The sequence below is a fragment of the Cricetulus griseus genome, chromosome 2, assembly GCF_003668045.3.
Source record: "Cricetulus griseus strain 17A/GY chromosome 2, alternate assembly CriGri-PICRH-1.0, whole genome shotgun sequence".
Classification (NCBI taxonomy): Eukaryota; Metazoa; Chordata; class Mammalia; order Rodentia; family Cricetidae; genus Cricetulus; species Cricetulus griseus.
In genome coordinates, this window is record NC_048595.1 from 266,186,409 (window position 1) to 266,203,947 (window position 17,539).

At 44.5% G+C, this 17,539-nt stretch overlaps 1 protein-coding gene and 1 pseudogene across 4 annotated transcripts in view; one reads left to right on the forward strand and one right to left on the reverse strand.

Moving 5' to 3' along the window:
- The window catches only part of Rtn4ip1 (reticulon 4 interacting protein 1), a 55,360-nt gene that overhangs the window by 22,569 nt on the left and 15,252 nt on the right, over positions 1 to 17,539 (forward strand). For 3 of the 4 annotated variants that reach the window (XM_027402259.2, XM_027402256.2, XM_027402258.2), the window contains exons 7-9: positions 2,688 to 2,871; positions 6,161 to 6,253; positions 16,510 to 16,909. In XM_027402259.2, coding sequence (XP_027258060.1) covers positions 2,688 to 2,871; positions 6,161 to 6,253; positions 16,510 to 16,617 — 385 coding nt within the window. In that variant the 3' untranslated portion in view covers positions 16,618 to 16,909. Of the gene's footprint in view, positions 1 to 2,687; positions 2,872 to 6,160; positions 6,254 to 16,509; positions 16,910 to 17,539 lie in introns of those variants that run through there. The other variant, XM_027402257.2, reaches the window with a different exon arrangement.
- Positions 5,732 to 6,083, reverse strand: LOC107977487 (annotated as a pseudogene).

A 17,539-nucleotide genomic window follows, 5' to 3' on the forward strand; every position in this document is an offset into this window, starting at 1 on the left:
GTTGCTTATTGGCTTACTCCTCATGGCTTGCTCAGTCTGCTTTCTTATAGAACCCAGGGCCACAAGCCCAGGGCTGGTCCCACCCACAATGGACTAGACACGCCCCCATCAGTCACTAATTAAGAAAATGCCTACAGGTTTGTCTTCAGCTGATCTTATGGAGGCATTTCCTCAGTTAAACCTCTCCTCTCTGATTAATCTAGCTGTGTCAAGTTAACATAAAACTACCCAGCACAACTGACCCCTTGTCAGGTTGACACACAGACACATCACTGTTAAGACACAACCTTTCCTTTCTTGTTTGTCCCCAAGATCACATGTTAATAAAGATAGCACAATATAAAATGTTTTACAAACTTTATTTTAAAAGTCCCACAGCCTTAACAATTCAAACACTTCAAAAGTTATCTCTTGGAAAATATCTAGTCTCTTTTAAAATCTAAAGTCTATAAAAGTCTAAAATCTCTCACTTTTTTTTAAGCTTAAAGTCTCTACTGTGGGCTCCTATAAAACAAACAAATAAATGAAATATACTTTTTTAAGAGGGAAGAACCAAAGCACAGTCACAGTCTGAACAAAGCACTTAGTTTGTCCTCTCCTATCAGTGTTTACAGTCCCCTCAGCTTCTCTGGCAAGTTTTCTTGCTTTTTTTATTGTACTTTTCCAGTAGGGGGCTTTCCTTCCTTCCCTCTCTTCCTCCCTCTCTCCTTCCTCTCTCTTCCGTCAACAGTGTCTTGCTTTTCTGTTGCTGTGAAGAGACACCATGACCAAAGCAACTTATAAAAGAAAGCATTTAATTGATAGTTTGCTTACAGTTTGAGGGTGAGCTCGTAACCGTCCTGGTGAGAAATATGGCAGCAGGCCAGAGAAGTAAGGGAGGGAGGGAAGGAGAGAGAGAGAGGGAGAGAGAGAGGGAGAGAGAGAGAGGGAGAGAGAGAATTTGTGTTCACTAGAAGGCATGGGCTTTTGAAACCTCAAAGCCTACACCAGTGACACATGTCCTCTAACATGGCCACACCTTCTAATCATTCCCAAACAATGCCACTAACTAGGAACCAAACATTCAAATAGATGAGTCTGTGGAGACCATTCTCATTCAAACCACCACAGTTTAGTTGAAGTTGATCATTGTACTTACATCCTCTGACCAGAGGTTGAACTCTGAATCTGACTATAGAAAATTTGTGACTTCTTCCAAGTAGCAATCTCCTTGATGTTTGAATCTTAGAATTTTTACAGCAGGAGAGAGTTAAATCTCTTTCCCATCCAATCATATCATGGATGAGAAAGCAGAGGCAGGGACTTTTGGGTGTTTTGTTAGCTCAAGGCCATTAATCATTCCTGGGATAATTTAGCCTACAACTTGTCTCCAGATTTCTTCTCATATGGTACCTAGTCTGTAATAGCAGTTTTAAGTTTTCCACAAATTAAATAGCTTCATATCTGTTACTAAGGGTTGGGAATTCAATAGAAACTTTGCTAATGAGAAGCATGATCCTCTAGGAAGGTCACTCTCCTGTCTTCGTAGTCTTTACTTTTTGTCTTTAGTTTAATCCATGAAAGACTCAGTATCCTTGAAGCTGGCCAAAGCTATCTTTAAAAGCTTTGATGTCTTGACTTCCTCCAGATGAGTTTGGAAGGGAGAAAACTTTACCCAAGAGGAATTCACCAGTTGATTTACTTAATTTATACGCATGTATTTTCTAAATAGAACTTTGTTTTTGAAAGTAATTGAAAGCTTTCGTGGGTTTCTGTCCCTTTTGAGTGTAGTATAATGATTATAACAGTATTAGGTTAGATTTAGAAACTGGAATATCTGTCAGTTCTGTAGATTCTATTAGACAGTTTGGGGTGGGGGCATATCAGAGTTGCACTGAATGCTAAGAGAAGGTGTTGATTTTTTTCATGCATTATCCTGATGCTATACATAAAACACACACACACACACACACACACACACACACACACACACACACACACACACACCATTGCAGAAGGTAGAGAGGATGCATTTCTGGCTGTAGAGGGGATAAAAACAAGTCATTTTTACAGGCAAACAAGTCATGTGTACCCTCAAATCCATGATGATACTGAAAAACAGTTTTGTAGTTTTCTTTAAAGCTGATGTCAGGGTTCCTCCCCTTAGACAACATTCTTCTTTAGTGATGTATATTTTAAGCCAGATACTTTTTTGGTGTGAGAATCTGTTCTATTCATATTAACCCAAATCACTCCTGATTCAGAACCACTTAAGGTATAAGATATAAGAAAACTTGTAATAAGAAATTAGTTGCAGGCCGGCAGTGGTGGGGCACGCCTTTAATCCCAGAACATGGGAGGCAGAGGCAGAGGCAGGTGGATCTCTGTGAGTTTGAGGCCAGCCTAGTCCACAGAGTGAGTTCCAGGATAGCCAGGACTACACAGAGAAACCTTGTCTCAAAAAACAAAGAAGAAGAAGAAAAAAGAAATCAGTTGCATTTTAACATTGGGAGAAAAAAAGGTATAAATGGAGGTGAGTGGATGTGCCTTCTCCCCTCTCATCCGCCCCTCTATGGGATGATGTAATGCCACACAGTGAGTGGGTTGTCACTGAATACACCTTGTAGCCAACTGGCAACAAAGTGAAAGAGGATCTACGCCCAGAGTAGAGCCCGGCAGAATGTTCTTATTTGATTCTTTCCCTCCAGGTTTGACTTTATCCTTGATAATGTTGGTGGATCTACTGAAACATGGGCTCTAAATTTTCTCAAGAAATGGTCAGGAGCCACCTATGTGACTCTGGTGACTCCTTTCCTCCTGAACATGGACCAACTGGGCATTGCTGATGGCATGTTGCAGACAGGAGTCACCATGGGAACCAAAACATTGAAGGTAGGGAGGCAAATCTTGATTGGTGAGAGTGAGCAGGTGCCTCGTACTACTGGGATTTGGTTTGCCACCTGGCCACTTTCTCTTCTCTTGGAGCCAGCTTACCAATAGTGGCTGCCAGCAACGGTCTCTAGACTCACATGCTGTCATCACTTCTCCTGATTCATCTGATAGACCTTCTGTTTCCTTCCTGCCCATACCTGATGGTTTTCTTCCTTACCCGTCTTAAAACACAGAGACTTGTACATAAGGTAGAGACTTCACTAAGGTGTTTCCTGTTGCTGTGCTCATGCAACATTAGATATCCAGTGGTTCCCAGGCTGAGGCTTTCTCACCTTTAGAGGTCTATGGTGTTCAGAACCCTTAAGGAAATTATACTTTTACTTAAAGGCTATGAATATGGATGCAACTGTCATGCTTTTGCTGGGACTATGACTCTGCCCCAGCATTTCATATTCCCGGTGAGCTGTAAAGACCAGCTACTAATTGACATGATGGAAGTTTTGGAGACTTCAGATTAGTCAGGTTGGCTGGCTTGACAGGCCACTGCTTCTGAGACTGCAATGTCTAATGCCCAAGTTGAATGCCACCGGGGAGTGGTGGGCCTTGGAATTAGTGCATATAGCCTCAGTTACAGGACTGAGGTAGGGCTTAAAGTGTGTGCTCTCTGTTTAATGCCATCACCTCTTGTCACCACAGTGGGGACTGAGGTTGATATAATTTCAGGCTATAAGTTAGGGTAATTCTAGTGAATTGAATTAGAGGTTAAATGGTATACATTGTAGAAGAAAATAAAGGTAAATATTCTTCTCTTAACTATAGACTAAGCACTTCAGATTCAAGGAAAAGGCAGTAGAAAGGCCCTCAAGGTAACAGCTTGTTCCTTGGGTGGACCTAGCCAGCTGTCATCAGACTATCTTTAGCTTTCCTTTCCCTCCCTTCTCCTTCCTTCCATCATTTTGCTTCTTTCCTTTTGTTATGCATGATTTTTAATGAAGAGCTTCGGGATTGAATTTAGCTTCACATGTGTTGAGCAAGAAGTGCCACCGAGTCACATCCTGACCCTTGAGATATTTTTTTGTTTGTTTTATTTTTAGATGGGATTTCATATGTAGGCCAGGTTTACCTGACCTTCCTGCCTCTACCTCCCGCCTTGAACTGCTGTTTTTAAAAGAAAACTCATTATTTTTATCTCCCTTGTATGTGTCCATTGCCTGCATGTGTGGATGTGCACATTGCAGGCCAGAAGAGTGTGCTGGGTTCCTTGGAACTGGAGTTGAGGACAGTTGTGAGCTGCCATGTAGGTGCAGGGAGCCAGACCCAGCTCCTCTGCAAGAACAGCAAGTACTCTTAAGCACTGAACCAGCTCCAGCCCCCTTTGGGCGCTTCTTGGGACTGGAAATGAACTTGGGCACCATCAGGAGATTAAGGCTTTGTTTCTTAAAACCAAGGACTCGCCTTGTTAAAGGTGAAGAGCTGTGGGGAAGCACAGCACAGTTAATTAACCTCATGAGTGTGTGTGCTGTGCAGAGGTGAGCCAAGTGTGCTCTGCTTAAGGAAAACATGGGGTTGTAGTTGGCAGAGGAAGGAATCGAACTTGTTTGTCTGCTGTTAGGGATCAAGTGGTTCGCTTCACAGAGGAATGTGTTTTGAGGGACTTCAGATGTGGTAGTTGTGACCATTTTAGTTCCCCTTTTACTACCCCAGTTACCAGAATGTTTCACTGTGGTCCTGGAAGCCACAACAGACCTTCGGAGAATCAACTGAACAGGTCTTCTGTGCTTGTCATTTACTGGGTGGGCCCTGGGGACATCTCAGTCCATCAGTGTCTAGCCACATAAACTGTACAGAACCTTTTACTGTTAGAATTTTCATGACCTATACATCATTTGTATGACTCCATATGTGGTCAGGACCCACAATTTCAGAAACTTTGCTCTAGAACAGCTATGATCAGATAGACTCCCAGCTTTGCAGGTCATGTGGCAGAGCCTGAGTTTGCCTCAATGAACATTCTGCTCTCTCTTTGAACTTGTGTGTAGGAGCAGGCAGGACAGCAGCATGGTACTAAGTGTCCTTATCCATCTCTGAGGGCTTGGGCCAGGTTGAGATGTCTTGGATCTTGGCTTACCACTCTTTTGATGATATCTGACTCACCTCCTGCATGAAGGCACCACTGTTGAGTGCAGCCTGGGCTACATGATGATGAGATCCTGCTCAGAAGCAAAAGAGAGTAACAGTTATAAGTGGTGTTCTACAGTTATAGAAGTCTAGTGGAACCCTTTCAGTGTAAGATTTTTGTTTATCTCCAAGTACAGAGGTTTTGTTCTACAAAGATCAGATGGCCTGAGATTCATGGTAACTACAAGGGTAGACCCAGCCACAATATAAGAGCAACTTCATATCCTTTCTTTAAAGCTGCTTTATTCCGTCAGAGTCAGAAACAAAAAGTTACGATTGAGTCTTATCTAAGAGCATGTTTTAGTGACTCTTTTTCTAAAACAGTTTTAACTGTAGTTTCAGTGTCTCCTGCAAACATTAGTGGGGAATGCCTGGAGGTCTAGGCCCTAATTCCTTGTAGGTGAGCAGTTCAGCACATGACACAGCCAGACTTCCTGTGCCAGTCATACATGGAGATGCCTGAGTTGACATGGATAAGTCTTATTTATCTGCTTATTCCTTAAACACTGTGGAGTATCTGCCCTCCACCAGTTACCATGCTAAGGTCCTGACCACACAATCATGTGTCAGTATAATATGGGAAATGTGTTTGTTTGTCCTGGTCATGCAGAAAATGCCTTTAGTTAGCTGCAGTTAGTTAGACTTCTTTTCTTTCTTTCTTTCTTTTTTTTCTTTTATTGTGATTTTATTTGTCTCCATAACAAGAGCAGCTTAGAACCGGATCACTTGGCCCTTTCTCTTCTTATCGCCTCCCAGTTCAAAATGCTTGCATCTCTTAATAGCCAGCATCCTCTTAGATCTGCAGTTGGGCTCAACACACTCAAGCCTCAGCACAATCTTCTTTGTAGTTTTAGCCATTTTTTTTGGAAAATAGGCTTAGTCTGCCCACCATAGCCACTCTGTTTCCTGTCATAACGCAGCTTTCCCTGGGCATACAAAGAATCCTTGCCCTTCTTGTACTATGTCACTTTATGGGACTGGTGCTTGCCACATTTCTTGCAGAACATCCGGTGGGTCTTAAGAACATTCACCATGTTGGCGGGAGCGATATTGGCACAGAAAGCCAGACTTTTTTTCTATATACTTACCATGATTATTTTCCTCCTTTTAGCATTTCTGGCAAGGAGTCCATTACCGCTGGGCTTTCTTCATGGCCAGTGGTCCATATCTAGATGAAATTTGCGAACTGGTGGATGAAGGAAAGGTAGGTCCACCCAGAAACCCTTTTTCTGGTAACTGTGTTATTGACATTCTTGTCAATAACAGACTATCCACCAGGCCTCATCGTGGGAACACTGAGGAGGGGCGGGGGAGGAGGGGTGTGTGAGGAGGGTGCTGTCCTTTGTTTCTGTTGCCATGCTATTTATGAAGAAACTGCTGTCTGCACAGTAACTTACCCTGTTTAGCCTACCTGTAAGCCCCTCAAGGCATGCCAGTGGCCCTACTCTGCCCCCCCCCAGACTAGTCTAACATTTCCAGCCTCTGGAGATGCAGGTGGCCAAGCTCTGCCCTAGCAGAAAAAAAAAGCCCAACATCTAGACACAGAATCCCACTAGTCCCTGAGCTTGCCCAAAGATCATTCTACAGAATCCCACCAATCCCAGGCCACCCTGGAAAGCTGCCCCTCAAGAAACCCTATAAAGCCAGCCTCCTGCTCAGTTCTCTGCTGCTTCTCTCCTGAGCAGAGGCAGCTACCCTCTTGTGACTCTCCCATTAAGTTTCTTGGGTGAGGTTTGTTGTGCAGTGTGACTTTGTGGCACTCCTTGACTCCCTACTGCCAGGACACCTTTCCCTTCAGAGATGTAACACTTACACTACCCTCTTGGTTTATACATCAAGGGACAACCAGGGAGGGGTATTATATGATATTCCTAAAGGTACATGGTTATCGAGTAGCAGAACTGGGAGCTGAGCTGGGTGACTGGTATTTGGTAATGATCTTTGAAAGATGGAACCCTATGCACAAAGGGGAGAAGGTGCTTGTCAACTTCTCACTAAAACTCGTGGAGCTTCCTCAGTCTGATGGTCCAGGGGGCAAGCCACTTTCCAGATAATAGGGTCTCAATGCCCTACCACCTGGGTGAGAATTGATTCCTCAGGCCTCCGTTCCAAGGTTAGTGTGTACCAGAGCACAGATACTCTAGAAGAGTGCACGTGTGGGTGAGAGTTGTTGGGGGCTTGAGCAGAGATAGGCAGTTGCTGTTCCCTGACTGCTGGTGGCTGGCCTGGGGGTGGGTGGTGAAAGGCTCCCCAGATTTTTAAAAATTCAGTGGCTTTTTAAAAATCCTCTCCTACAATATATTCCAACTGCAATTTCCCCTCCCCCCCCAAAACCCACCTCCCCTCTACCCCTGAGCCTCAGTGGCTGTTTTTTAAACATTTAAGGTTTGTTTGTTTGTTTGTCCAGTTCTCTGTAGCCAAGGAACTATGTGGTCTGTGATAGCTTGGATTAGTAGGAACTCTGTTTGGTTTCAGGTTTGTGAACCTTTTCATGGACTTTTCAGTCTTGTTGTATGCTGAGTAGAAGCAGGCTTACATTTTATATTTATATATTATTTATTATTCCCCCACATCCCACATGTATGCTTTCTTTATTGCCACAAAGAACAGAACTATCACCAAATAAGTGAGGGTTTCATGAGGCTGGAGCCCCGTGATCACAGTGTCTGTCCTCCAGAGTGCACATATGATGGTGTTTGTCCTGATGTCTGCCCAGACTGCCAAATGCTTGTCACACTCCCTTGTATTCAAAATATTATGACTTGGTCTCTACTTGGAAATTGCTATTTACCCAACAGAGATGAGAGGCAATTTGTATATATGCACCAATTAAATCTGGCAGATAACCAGTACAAGAGCTCAGAAGGGACATGGGAGACAGAGGAGATGCCTTTGTAGGGAGCATGAAGGAGGACCAGTGAAGACTGTCTCTGTTTACTTCTCAGGCTGTTGGACTTGGGAGTTGTTTTTGACAGTGAAGAGGTCTGGGTCTGCATAAGCTGATAGTTGACTCTGGGTACAGAGAGGCCAGGTGTCTGTCTTGTCATGTCCCTGCCATGATCTGAATGTGAGAGGTCACTGTCTGCATACTGGGAAACTGTGAGAAATAACAACAGACATTGCACATTGTGCCATTAGATGGGACTTGTTCAGTTCATTCCAGTTCTTCAAAGCTCTAAGAAGCTACAGTTGCTGTTTGGTGGTGTAAAGGCACAAAACAACTTAGCCAGCTGCTCTAGGTTGGATAAGTAGATTAATAGGAGTCAAAATCTGAAAGTTGAGGTTATTTCAAATAATCACTTTTGACTCCATCCCTCAGTCACTGAAGTTCTACTTGTTAGACAAAACCAATATTATTAGTTTCTTGAAAACTCCAAAGACATTCTATTCAAACAGGAGAAGACAAAGGAGTAATGAATAACTTCTCACCTTCCTTTTTGTTTTTAAACACCCTTCTTAAATTTATTTCCTATTAGGATACTAAAATGTGCTTCCTTCCTTATTTTGTAAATAGCTGCTAATATTCCATTGCCCAGGTGTGCCAATATTTATTTGATCTTTTTACCAGTAAAGCTTCAGTTGATAATCCAGCTTTGTTTTAAGTATGAACTGTGAGTATATCCATTTCAGTTCATGAAGCCCAGAGTTTTTGATCCATAGGAAGACATGGAGCTTCTGAAAACTTTGTCTATGTATAGTGTTTCTCCGTGGTTACCTTCTAAGCCCCTGTCTTTTGACTGCCTGACATCTTGCCCTCTTGCGTGCTTCACACCAGGGCTGACTTCCTCTAAAAACATGAAGAAAACCTGGTGCTGGTCACTTGTAAGCTGGTCACTTGTAACTTGAACTTTCTTGATTAAAAATAGTGTGTGGGGCTGAGGAGGTGGCTTATTGGGTGAAGTGCTTGATACAAGGCAGCAGCAGCAGCCATGTAAAAAGGCAGGCATAGTGAATGGCCCATGCCTATGGCCTCAGCATGGGGAGGCCCCCAGGGGCTCGCTGGCCAATCAGTGAACTCTTGTCAGTTAGAGACTGTGTCTTAAAATAAGATGGAGCAATAGAGGAAGACACGTAATGTCAACCTCTGGCCTCCATGTGAACACACTTGGTGCATGCCCACATAGAGCAGACCCTGCACACACAAGCATCTGACTTCAGTGTTATTAACAGAGTCCTGCTAGCCCTATGTGCTGCAGTAAGCAAGGAGAAGCTGCAGATCCACAGTGCCACAATGTAAGGACTTGGTCCTATCAGCACTGTTCTCACACTGTCATTTTGCCTTCTGGCAGGGTGGCATTCTGTAAACATTTCTGGCATTAGAGTCCTCTGCCTTTAATATGTCCACCATTCTCAGGCCCCAGATGAAAAGGAGCAGACATTTACAAGTATGTGGGGACCTCACAGTCCTTTCCCCTTGACTGTCACCATGAGGTTTTCTGCTAATAGTAGAATTTCATATTCATATTTACTGTAGCTATGTACAATTTGGATCTGAATTTTAAGACTGATAAAATATTTTCATTGTCTTAGCCAGGGACTGGCACAATATATAGTCAGTAAGCTAAATCCAATCTTAGGCCTATTTTTGTATGCCCATAGAGCTAAGAATGACTTTTGTATTTTAGAAGCATTTTAAAATGTTATTTATTTGTGTGTGTGTGTGTGTGTGTGTGTGTGTGTGTAGTATATGTGTTCATATGTGGGCAGGTATAAATGCTCCTGTGTATGTATATGTGCATGTGGTAGCCAGAGATCAAAATTGGGGGTCTTCCTCTCCACCTTATTTTTTGAGACAGGGTCTTTCACTGAATCTTGAGCTATACTTGCTGGCCAGAGGGCTCCAGCTACCTGTCTGCCTCCACATGCCTTCCCCCGAGAGCTGGGTTACAGATGCATGTTATCATGTCCAGCTTTTTACATGGGTGACTGGGCTCTGAGGTCAGGTCCTTGTGCCTGTGCCTACTTTTACCTACTGAGCCATCTCCCCAGCCCAGGTTTTACATTTGTAATGAATTTTTAGGTGTTTATTTTATTTTATTTTTGTGAATCTGGGTTTTTGCCTGAATGTATGTCTATGTACCATTTGTGTGCCTAGCGCCTAGTGCCTGTGCAGGCCAGAAGAGGGCATCAAGTCCCCTGGAATTAGAGATACAGACAGTTGGTATTGGGAATTGAACCTGGATCCTCTGGAAGAGCAGCCAGTGCTCCTCTAACAGCTGAGCCATCTCTCCAGCTGCCAAAACAACACAACACAAGACAAAAACTCTGTAGATCATGTGTGGCTCACAACATTGTTCCCTATTTAGTCCATTACTGAAGTTTGCTAAGCAGTGATAATGGTAATTCATTCCTCCCTCAGTTCCAGGAAGGACAATTGCCATGAGTTCAAAACCAGCTTGGGCTATAATATGAGACCCTGTCTTTAGAACAAACAGAGGAGTTGTAGTTTCCTAACCATAAAGGAGTAGAAAAATAAGAGAGAAAAGTTTCCTGATCCTTTTCCTAGGTACACAGTTAACCATAGAAACTGGTCATATATAGAAAAGGCAGAGGGGAACCCTGTGCTGGTGGCAGGATGGCAGGGAGTAGCCTTCCCTGCTAGTGTTTCCTCTTCCTGGAGCTGCTCCCCAGGTCAAGGAGCCCAGGCTTTCAACATCAGTGTGAAAACCACTGTTTGATGGATCAAAGGATCATGGTTGCTAGAGCACTGAGTGTAATGGCTCTCTGCCTGGGCCTGTAGTTCTCACATTCTCCTAAGCACAATGGGCATTTCCTGTTTTTACACTATTTAGCAAACCATTCTGGGTTGGGAATGAAAAAGCTATAGCAAAAAGTAAGATGTGTTTATACCATTGGTTAACACAGGTTAGAAAGAGAAACCTTGGTACCTCTCTACTATCCTCAGTAGGCAGCTGCTGGTAAAAATGACTCTGTATTGGGCGGGATATATTTGTTTACATTTGCTTATGTATGCACATTAGCTTCTGGTTGAAACAAACTACCACAAACACCATGGCATAAAGTAACACACTGATTATTTTATAATCTTGGAAGTCAGTAGCTGAAATGGTCTGGCAGATCTGTGTGTCCCTCCTGGAGGTCAGAATTTGCTTGCTTGCCTTCTCCAGTGTTAAGCGGCCATGGGCATTCTGAGACCTACCTTATTCTAAGGATTCTATGATTTTACTTCGTTTACCCAAGGTGATCTGCTTTGGGCACCTTTAACCTAATCACACCTGCAAAGCCTTTTGCCACTTATGTCATAGGCTTAGGAAATCGGGACGTGAATGTTTGGGTAGGGCCAGTATTCTGCCTGATCTAATGGACAAGGATTGTGGAATATTGGCTGCTCTTGAAGAAGGAAGCTAGGTGATTGGAGACCAAGTATGGAAGGAAGATATTTTATTTCTTTATCATTTTTATTATTTTTGGTTTAAAAATACCTGCTAGCCTTGAGCTCCTAGGCTCAAGTGATCCTCTTTCTTCAGCCCCGTAAATGGCTGGGCTAACATGCATGTGCCACCCATGCCTATTCATTGATTGAGACGATATGTAGGTCATGATATGTGGCCCTGACTGACCTAGAACTCTATGTAGGCTAATTAGTGTCAAATTCACAGGGATTAAAGGCCTACACCATACCCGGCCCCTTTTTAACCATTTTGCATATCCTTATTTGCACAAATATATTCTTTTTTTATTTTATAAATGCTTTAATAAAAAACTTGTAAATTGGAATGTAAATACAAATATATTCTTCCCACAATATTTTGTTTGTGTTTTGGTTTTTGAGATAGGGTCTCTCAATGTAGTCCTGGCTTCCCCGGAACTCACTATGTAGATCTGGCTGGCATCAAATTCACAGAGATTCAGCCACCTGAGTGTTAGGATTAAAGGTGCACACCGCCTGCCTGGCTTCTTCGTGAAGTTTTTAAAGCCCTTTGATGTCATGTACTTAATGCTCACGGGTCTCTTCTGAATTCTAGTTGACCATTCAAGCTTGGTTGGGAGTGATGTAGTCTTCTCAGAGCTTCTTATTTCTTTATCTTCACCGCCAACAGCAGAGCACCTATGAACTGGAGTTCAGTCTGCAACACCCACTGAGGACTCCCTAGTGCTCCGTTTCATGTGTCTGCTGTGAATAGTTACCTCCTCATCAGCATTGTCCACTAGAGCTTTCTGTAGTGCAGGAAATGCCTGTCCAGGTGGTCAGCGGCAGTCACAAACTGTTTGTGATGGTTGAGCATTAGAAAAGTGGCTAATGCAACTGAGGAACCGACTTTCCATTTTGGTTACTCACTTGATGAAATATTAACTAGTCACAGGTTTAGACATACAGCTTTGGAAGGGAATGCATTGGGTTCTGAGGTGGATGATTCCCAGCCCCTCTGGGATGGCCAAGCTGCAAGCTTCATAGGGCAGCGGGATCCTGCTCCATAGGAAGACCATGGCGGTTTGAGGTTGGATCATGAGACCACTAGAAGAGGGTCCACCTGCCTGGTATTCCAGCATCTCATCTTGTAGCCTTGATGCTTCTGAATTCCTTTCACATTTTCCCCTTTCCCTTTTTGTTTCATTTTAAAACAAGGTTGTAGGTCTCACCATGTAGTTCAGGCAGTCCCTGAATTCATAGTGCTTCCAAAGCACTATCTAGCCCCTGGCTCTAGGGTCACATGTGTGACCATCATGCCTGGCTTTTCTGATTTTTTCTTCTAAGTCCTTGAGGTTGTTCCCATGTGAATGGTACCAAGTTCCTCCTCCCTGGCTGGAAAGGAGTGCTTCCTGGAATCTCTCCTGATGGATGCATTTACTTTCTCAGAGAACACCTTCAGCCACCATCTCCCTCCAGTCCCACAGCCATCTTCCAGCTTTAATGTAACTTTCTGGGCACATGAAGTGCCCAGAAAATAGCAACTAGAACAAAACTCACCCCTTCCTCTGCTGTCTCTTAGCTCTGAAGGATTTGGAGTTACATTCCTTCCTTCCATTGACAGGCCTAACAGAAACTGGGACATAACTCCCAGAGATGACTCTGGGACTGTGGCCTGGTACCCATTAACAGGGGTGTGGATTGGACTTCTACCAGGAGCTCTTGAGTCTTCCTTGGTATCTGCATCTGTTGGTCCATCCTCATGTATCTCACCTTCTGAAATCTGCAGCTTCTATGTCTGGGGGATGAGCCTGTGGAAGATGAGGGTGAGGAGCACAGACAGACAGACTCAAAACCACCTTCATCCCATTTGGCAGGATAGTCAAGGGTCCCAGGTCCTCACTTGGCTGTGCTCCTGAGGGCTTTGGCTTTGCATGGGCCACTCAACTGCTGTGTCTCAGCTTCCTGTTCTGTTGAGGTTAGCTCAGACACTCATCACTTTTAGCTCTTTCCTATCCTCCAAAGGCTTGCCCAAGTGGTAAACAGCAGTGCTGTTGTAAGGTCAGTCATACTTAGGAAGGGTGATGTTCCTGTTGTCCCTGTGTTAAAGAAGGGATGCCAGGCAGCAAGTGCTAGATGCCAGTCCTGTTAAGGAAGGCGAGGTACACTCAGGAGACCCCACACTTGCCTCTCACACTGAATAAGGGCTGCTGCTGTAGGTGTTTCCTAGTCAACCACCTGTGAGCCCTGGTGTCTGTGCAGCAGGAAATGTGGCTTTGCGCCTGCATGCTTTATACCAGGGCTCCCCATGCCAAATGGACTAGAGCAGTGTCATCACATAAATGTCCCCCTTCACTGTGAGTAACCTCTTTCCCCTCTCTGGAGTTTAACTCTGATCCGCTTCTCTTTAACAAACAAGCATTCTAGGTCCAATGTGAGGCTGTGCATAGACACTGTCCCATTATCCAGTTAATCTCCCTGTACTGTCACGTATTCAGCCAGCGGTGGCATTTGCCTGACTGTGATTTGAAAGCCCCCCCCCCTTTTTATTTTCATTGTCAGTTACAGGAATTGCTGAATGACTCATTATGCCATGGTCAGCCCTCTTGAGCTCTTTGTCACAAAAGGGCCTGCCCAGTCAGATTAAACTGTGCAGCCACTGCAGTGGCCCAGTCAGCAGGTCAGCTTCTGTGCTCTAGCAGAGAGCTCCAAAGTGAGCCTGGCATGATGGCTTCTGCTTTGGCTTCTGGAGTGGAGTCTGTTGTGTGTACCTGTGCTAGGCTAGTGCTTGACAGGGAGAGGTGTAGTGAGCATGGTAGAACGAAGGAATACGTGGATGGCAGTGTGTGTATGTGTAGGTAAACACAAAGGCACAGGGAGTCCACAGAAGCATGCACACACCTCTCTGGACCTCACTCAGAACTGTTCTGTTCTCTGACTCCACTGTCCCAAGAAGCACTGGAGAACATATTTGGAGTGTACGTGTGGGTCATTCATTTACCAGTTAGATGGCATTCAGTAAACAGTCTTTCATTTACCAGTTAGATGGCATTCAGTAAACAGTGTCCTGGAGCTCTGAGCAGAGTGATGGATCTGGGTTTCATGAACTTGAAGCAGCCCAAGTGCCTTCTTTCTCTTACCAGATGAAGGCAGCTCAGGTCAGCTCTTAAAGTGTCCCTGCAGTGTGTGGAAGGGTCTGAGGTTCTACTCAGTGTGCTGGGACTGTCAATCAGTGACACCCTCCATAGACAATGTACCACATCCCTGGGGCTGGATGCAGGGTTTAGACACCAGATCCTCAGCTGACGCATGGAAGGCAGGCCAAGGTTCAGGTTGTGATAACTCATTGTGATCACGTTCCCTTCCTCCCTGGGTGGGGATGAAAAGTAGCAGAAGATAATGATGGCTCTGTGCAGTGGTGAGATCAGTGACAGTGACATCAATTGAGTCCTGCCATGCCTTTCAGCAATGATGTGACACTCAGGCACATTAACTCATCCCAGTGCCCCAAAGTTTTATAAGATGGGAGTGACCTGTATCCTGAAGGTATTTAACATGGGGAGTCTTCCTACAGTGAGAGCACTTCCTGCTCTTCCTGGGTGTCTGAGCTTGCTGTGATTTGTGGATGCCGGAGAATCTTCACCTCTGAGGAGGGGGAGCATGTGGTGCCTGAGCAGTGTGGAAAGTCACATCAGAGGAAATGGCATCAGAGGCATCTGAATGTCAGAAAACATGCCTTCCTCTTGTCAAAGGAAAAGGGTCACTCGGGCTGTGAGTCAGCATGTCCCTTGTGGCAGCTGGCACTTGTCAGTGGGTCTGTGAGAAGCAATCCAGTGGTGTCCACTGCACACCGGCTGTTTCCACTTAGACATTTGAAAGGAAGAGTTCAGGTGGACTTGTGCATGGAGAGAGGGTGTTGCCTGCTTTCAGGAGCTTTCTGTCAGTACTGCTGAGCTGCGCTGTAAAGGAGCCAGCAATACCCACACACCAGTGAGCTGCCTGAGCTGGAGGTTCCTCATCCTGTATGTTGTAAGCATTGTGGTGCTTTTCTGCGGAACTTCAAGGCCCAGAGAGCTCACACAGGACTCCTGCTTCCTACTTTGGGCTTTTCATCTTAGTGCTTTAGTTAAGGACCCATTCATGTTGGTATTATATAAAGATGGCCTATACACAGATAATTTCTGCTCTGATTATATATATACATGCTGGTGTTTCAGACTAGAAAACAAGTAAACTGTGTGTGTGCGCGCTTCTGTGTGCAGCAAGGGCCTTGCTACTTTGCCACTCTGTGCTGCTTCCTGTGGTAAGGGCAGCTGTGAGGAGAGCTCATGGTTCCTTGAGCAGCTCAGAGCACACTGCATGTGGGGACAGAAAGGTTGGGAGGCCAGGGATGCAGGGATGCAGATGTAAGGCTAACAGAGATGACAGCATGTGATGCTAGAAAATGACAGGTAGGGCCAGTGGGATGGCTCAGTACATAGCACTTGCCAGGCAAATCCAAAGCCAACTTTGATGGCCAGAACCAGGGTAGAAGGGACAGAAGGAAAGAACGGACTCCCAAAACTTGTCCTCTGATTTCTACATGCACCAGACAGCACATGTGTGTCTACATTCACACTACTCACTTACACACACAGCCACACACACCGTACTGCATTCCACACCAGACACATATAACCATGTCTATCACACTCACACACATACACAACCATATATATCATATCACACCTACACCAGACACACAGAAACACATACACATAAAATAGAATTCTCAAAAAATGACAAGCAGCATGAGAGTTGAAGCTACGATGTAGTGTGTCTTGGAATGTCAAGTTTGGGAGCTCTTGCAGGACTGAGTAGGAGTGACATTTTTACTGGGAATGGGGGTAAGATGGAGTAAAGAGGAACTTGAGGGCAAAATTAGAGGGGTAAGATGGAATGAGGAAGGGTAGGGGCAGCTGGAGCCTCTGACCTAAGCACATGGCAGAGAGCCCCCTGGGACAGGCCTTGAGGGATATCTACAGATGCTATCTGCCTCGGAAAGTATAGGTTTTCTTATTGACCTGTTGGTCTCTTCTTGTGTTTTGTAGATTCGGCCAGTTATTGAACAAACCTTTCCCTTTTCTGAAGTCCCAGAAGCCTTCCTGAAGGTGGAAAGAGGCCACGCCCGAGGGAAGACTGTGGTTAAAGTCATTTAAATGAATATGTGCGTGCCAGCTGCTTTCCTCTTGCTGAGTGCCTGTGATCCAGACATCTAGCCCTCTAGATATTTTTCCAAGTTAGATTCAAAATTTCATGATGTGTTTATAAACCTAGATGTGGACTGGTGAGACGGCTCAGCAGATAAAGATGCTGGAAGTGCAAGCATGGCTACCTGAGTTCCATCCCTGGAACCCACATAAAGAGGTGGGCGGGGGAGAGCTGACTGCACAGAACATACCTCCACAATGATACAGAAAATAAATAATTTTTTAATGTTGTGTATGTGTACCAGGGTGCATGTGGATGGAAGTTTCTGTCCCATCCGGTCCCACAGCCCTTTAGTCCCAAATTAAACACTCCGAGGCTTATATTAATTATAAACTGTTTGGCTTGTTGCTCAGGCTTATTACTAGCAAACTCTTACATCTTAAATTAACCCATAATTCTTTTCTGTATTTAGCCACGTGGCTTGGTTTCTTTTCTCAGTATGGAATTGTCATCTTGCTTCCCCTGCCTTTCCTCCTCCCAGAGTTCTCCTAGTCTGGTCACCCCATCTATACTTCCTGCCTGGCTACTGACCAGTCAGTATTTTATTAAACCAATATTCGTGACAAATCTTTCCAGCGTACAAGATCATTGTCCCACAGAATGTGTGCTTTGGAGATCACAGGGAACCGTTCAGTTCTTGGTTCTTTCTACCATGTAAGTTCTGGGTATAGAACTCAAGGCCTTAGGCTTGGTGGCAGGTGCCTTTCCCTATGGCATCATCTTACTGGCTCAATAAAAAACACTTTAAAAATCTGTATTTTTTAAAAAATACTTTAAATATCCAGGCAGTGGGACTTAGGAGGCAGAGGCCCTTGGATCTCTGTCAGTTCAAGACCAGTCTGGTCTACAGAACAACTTCCAGGACAGCCA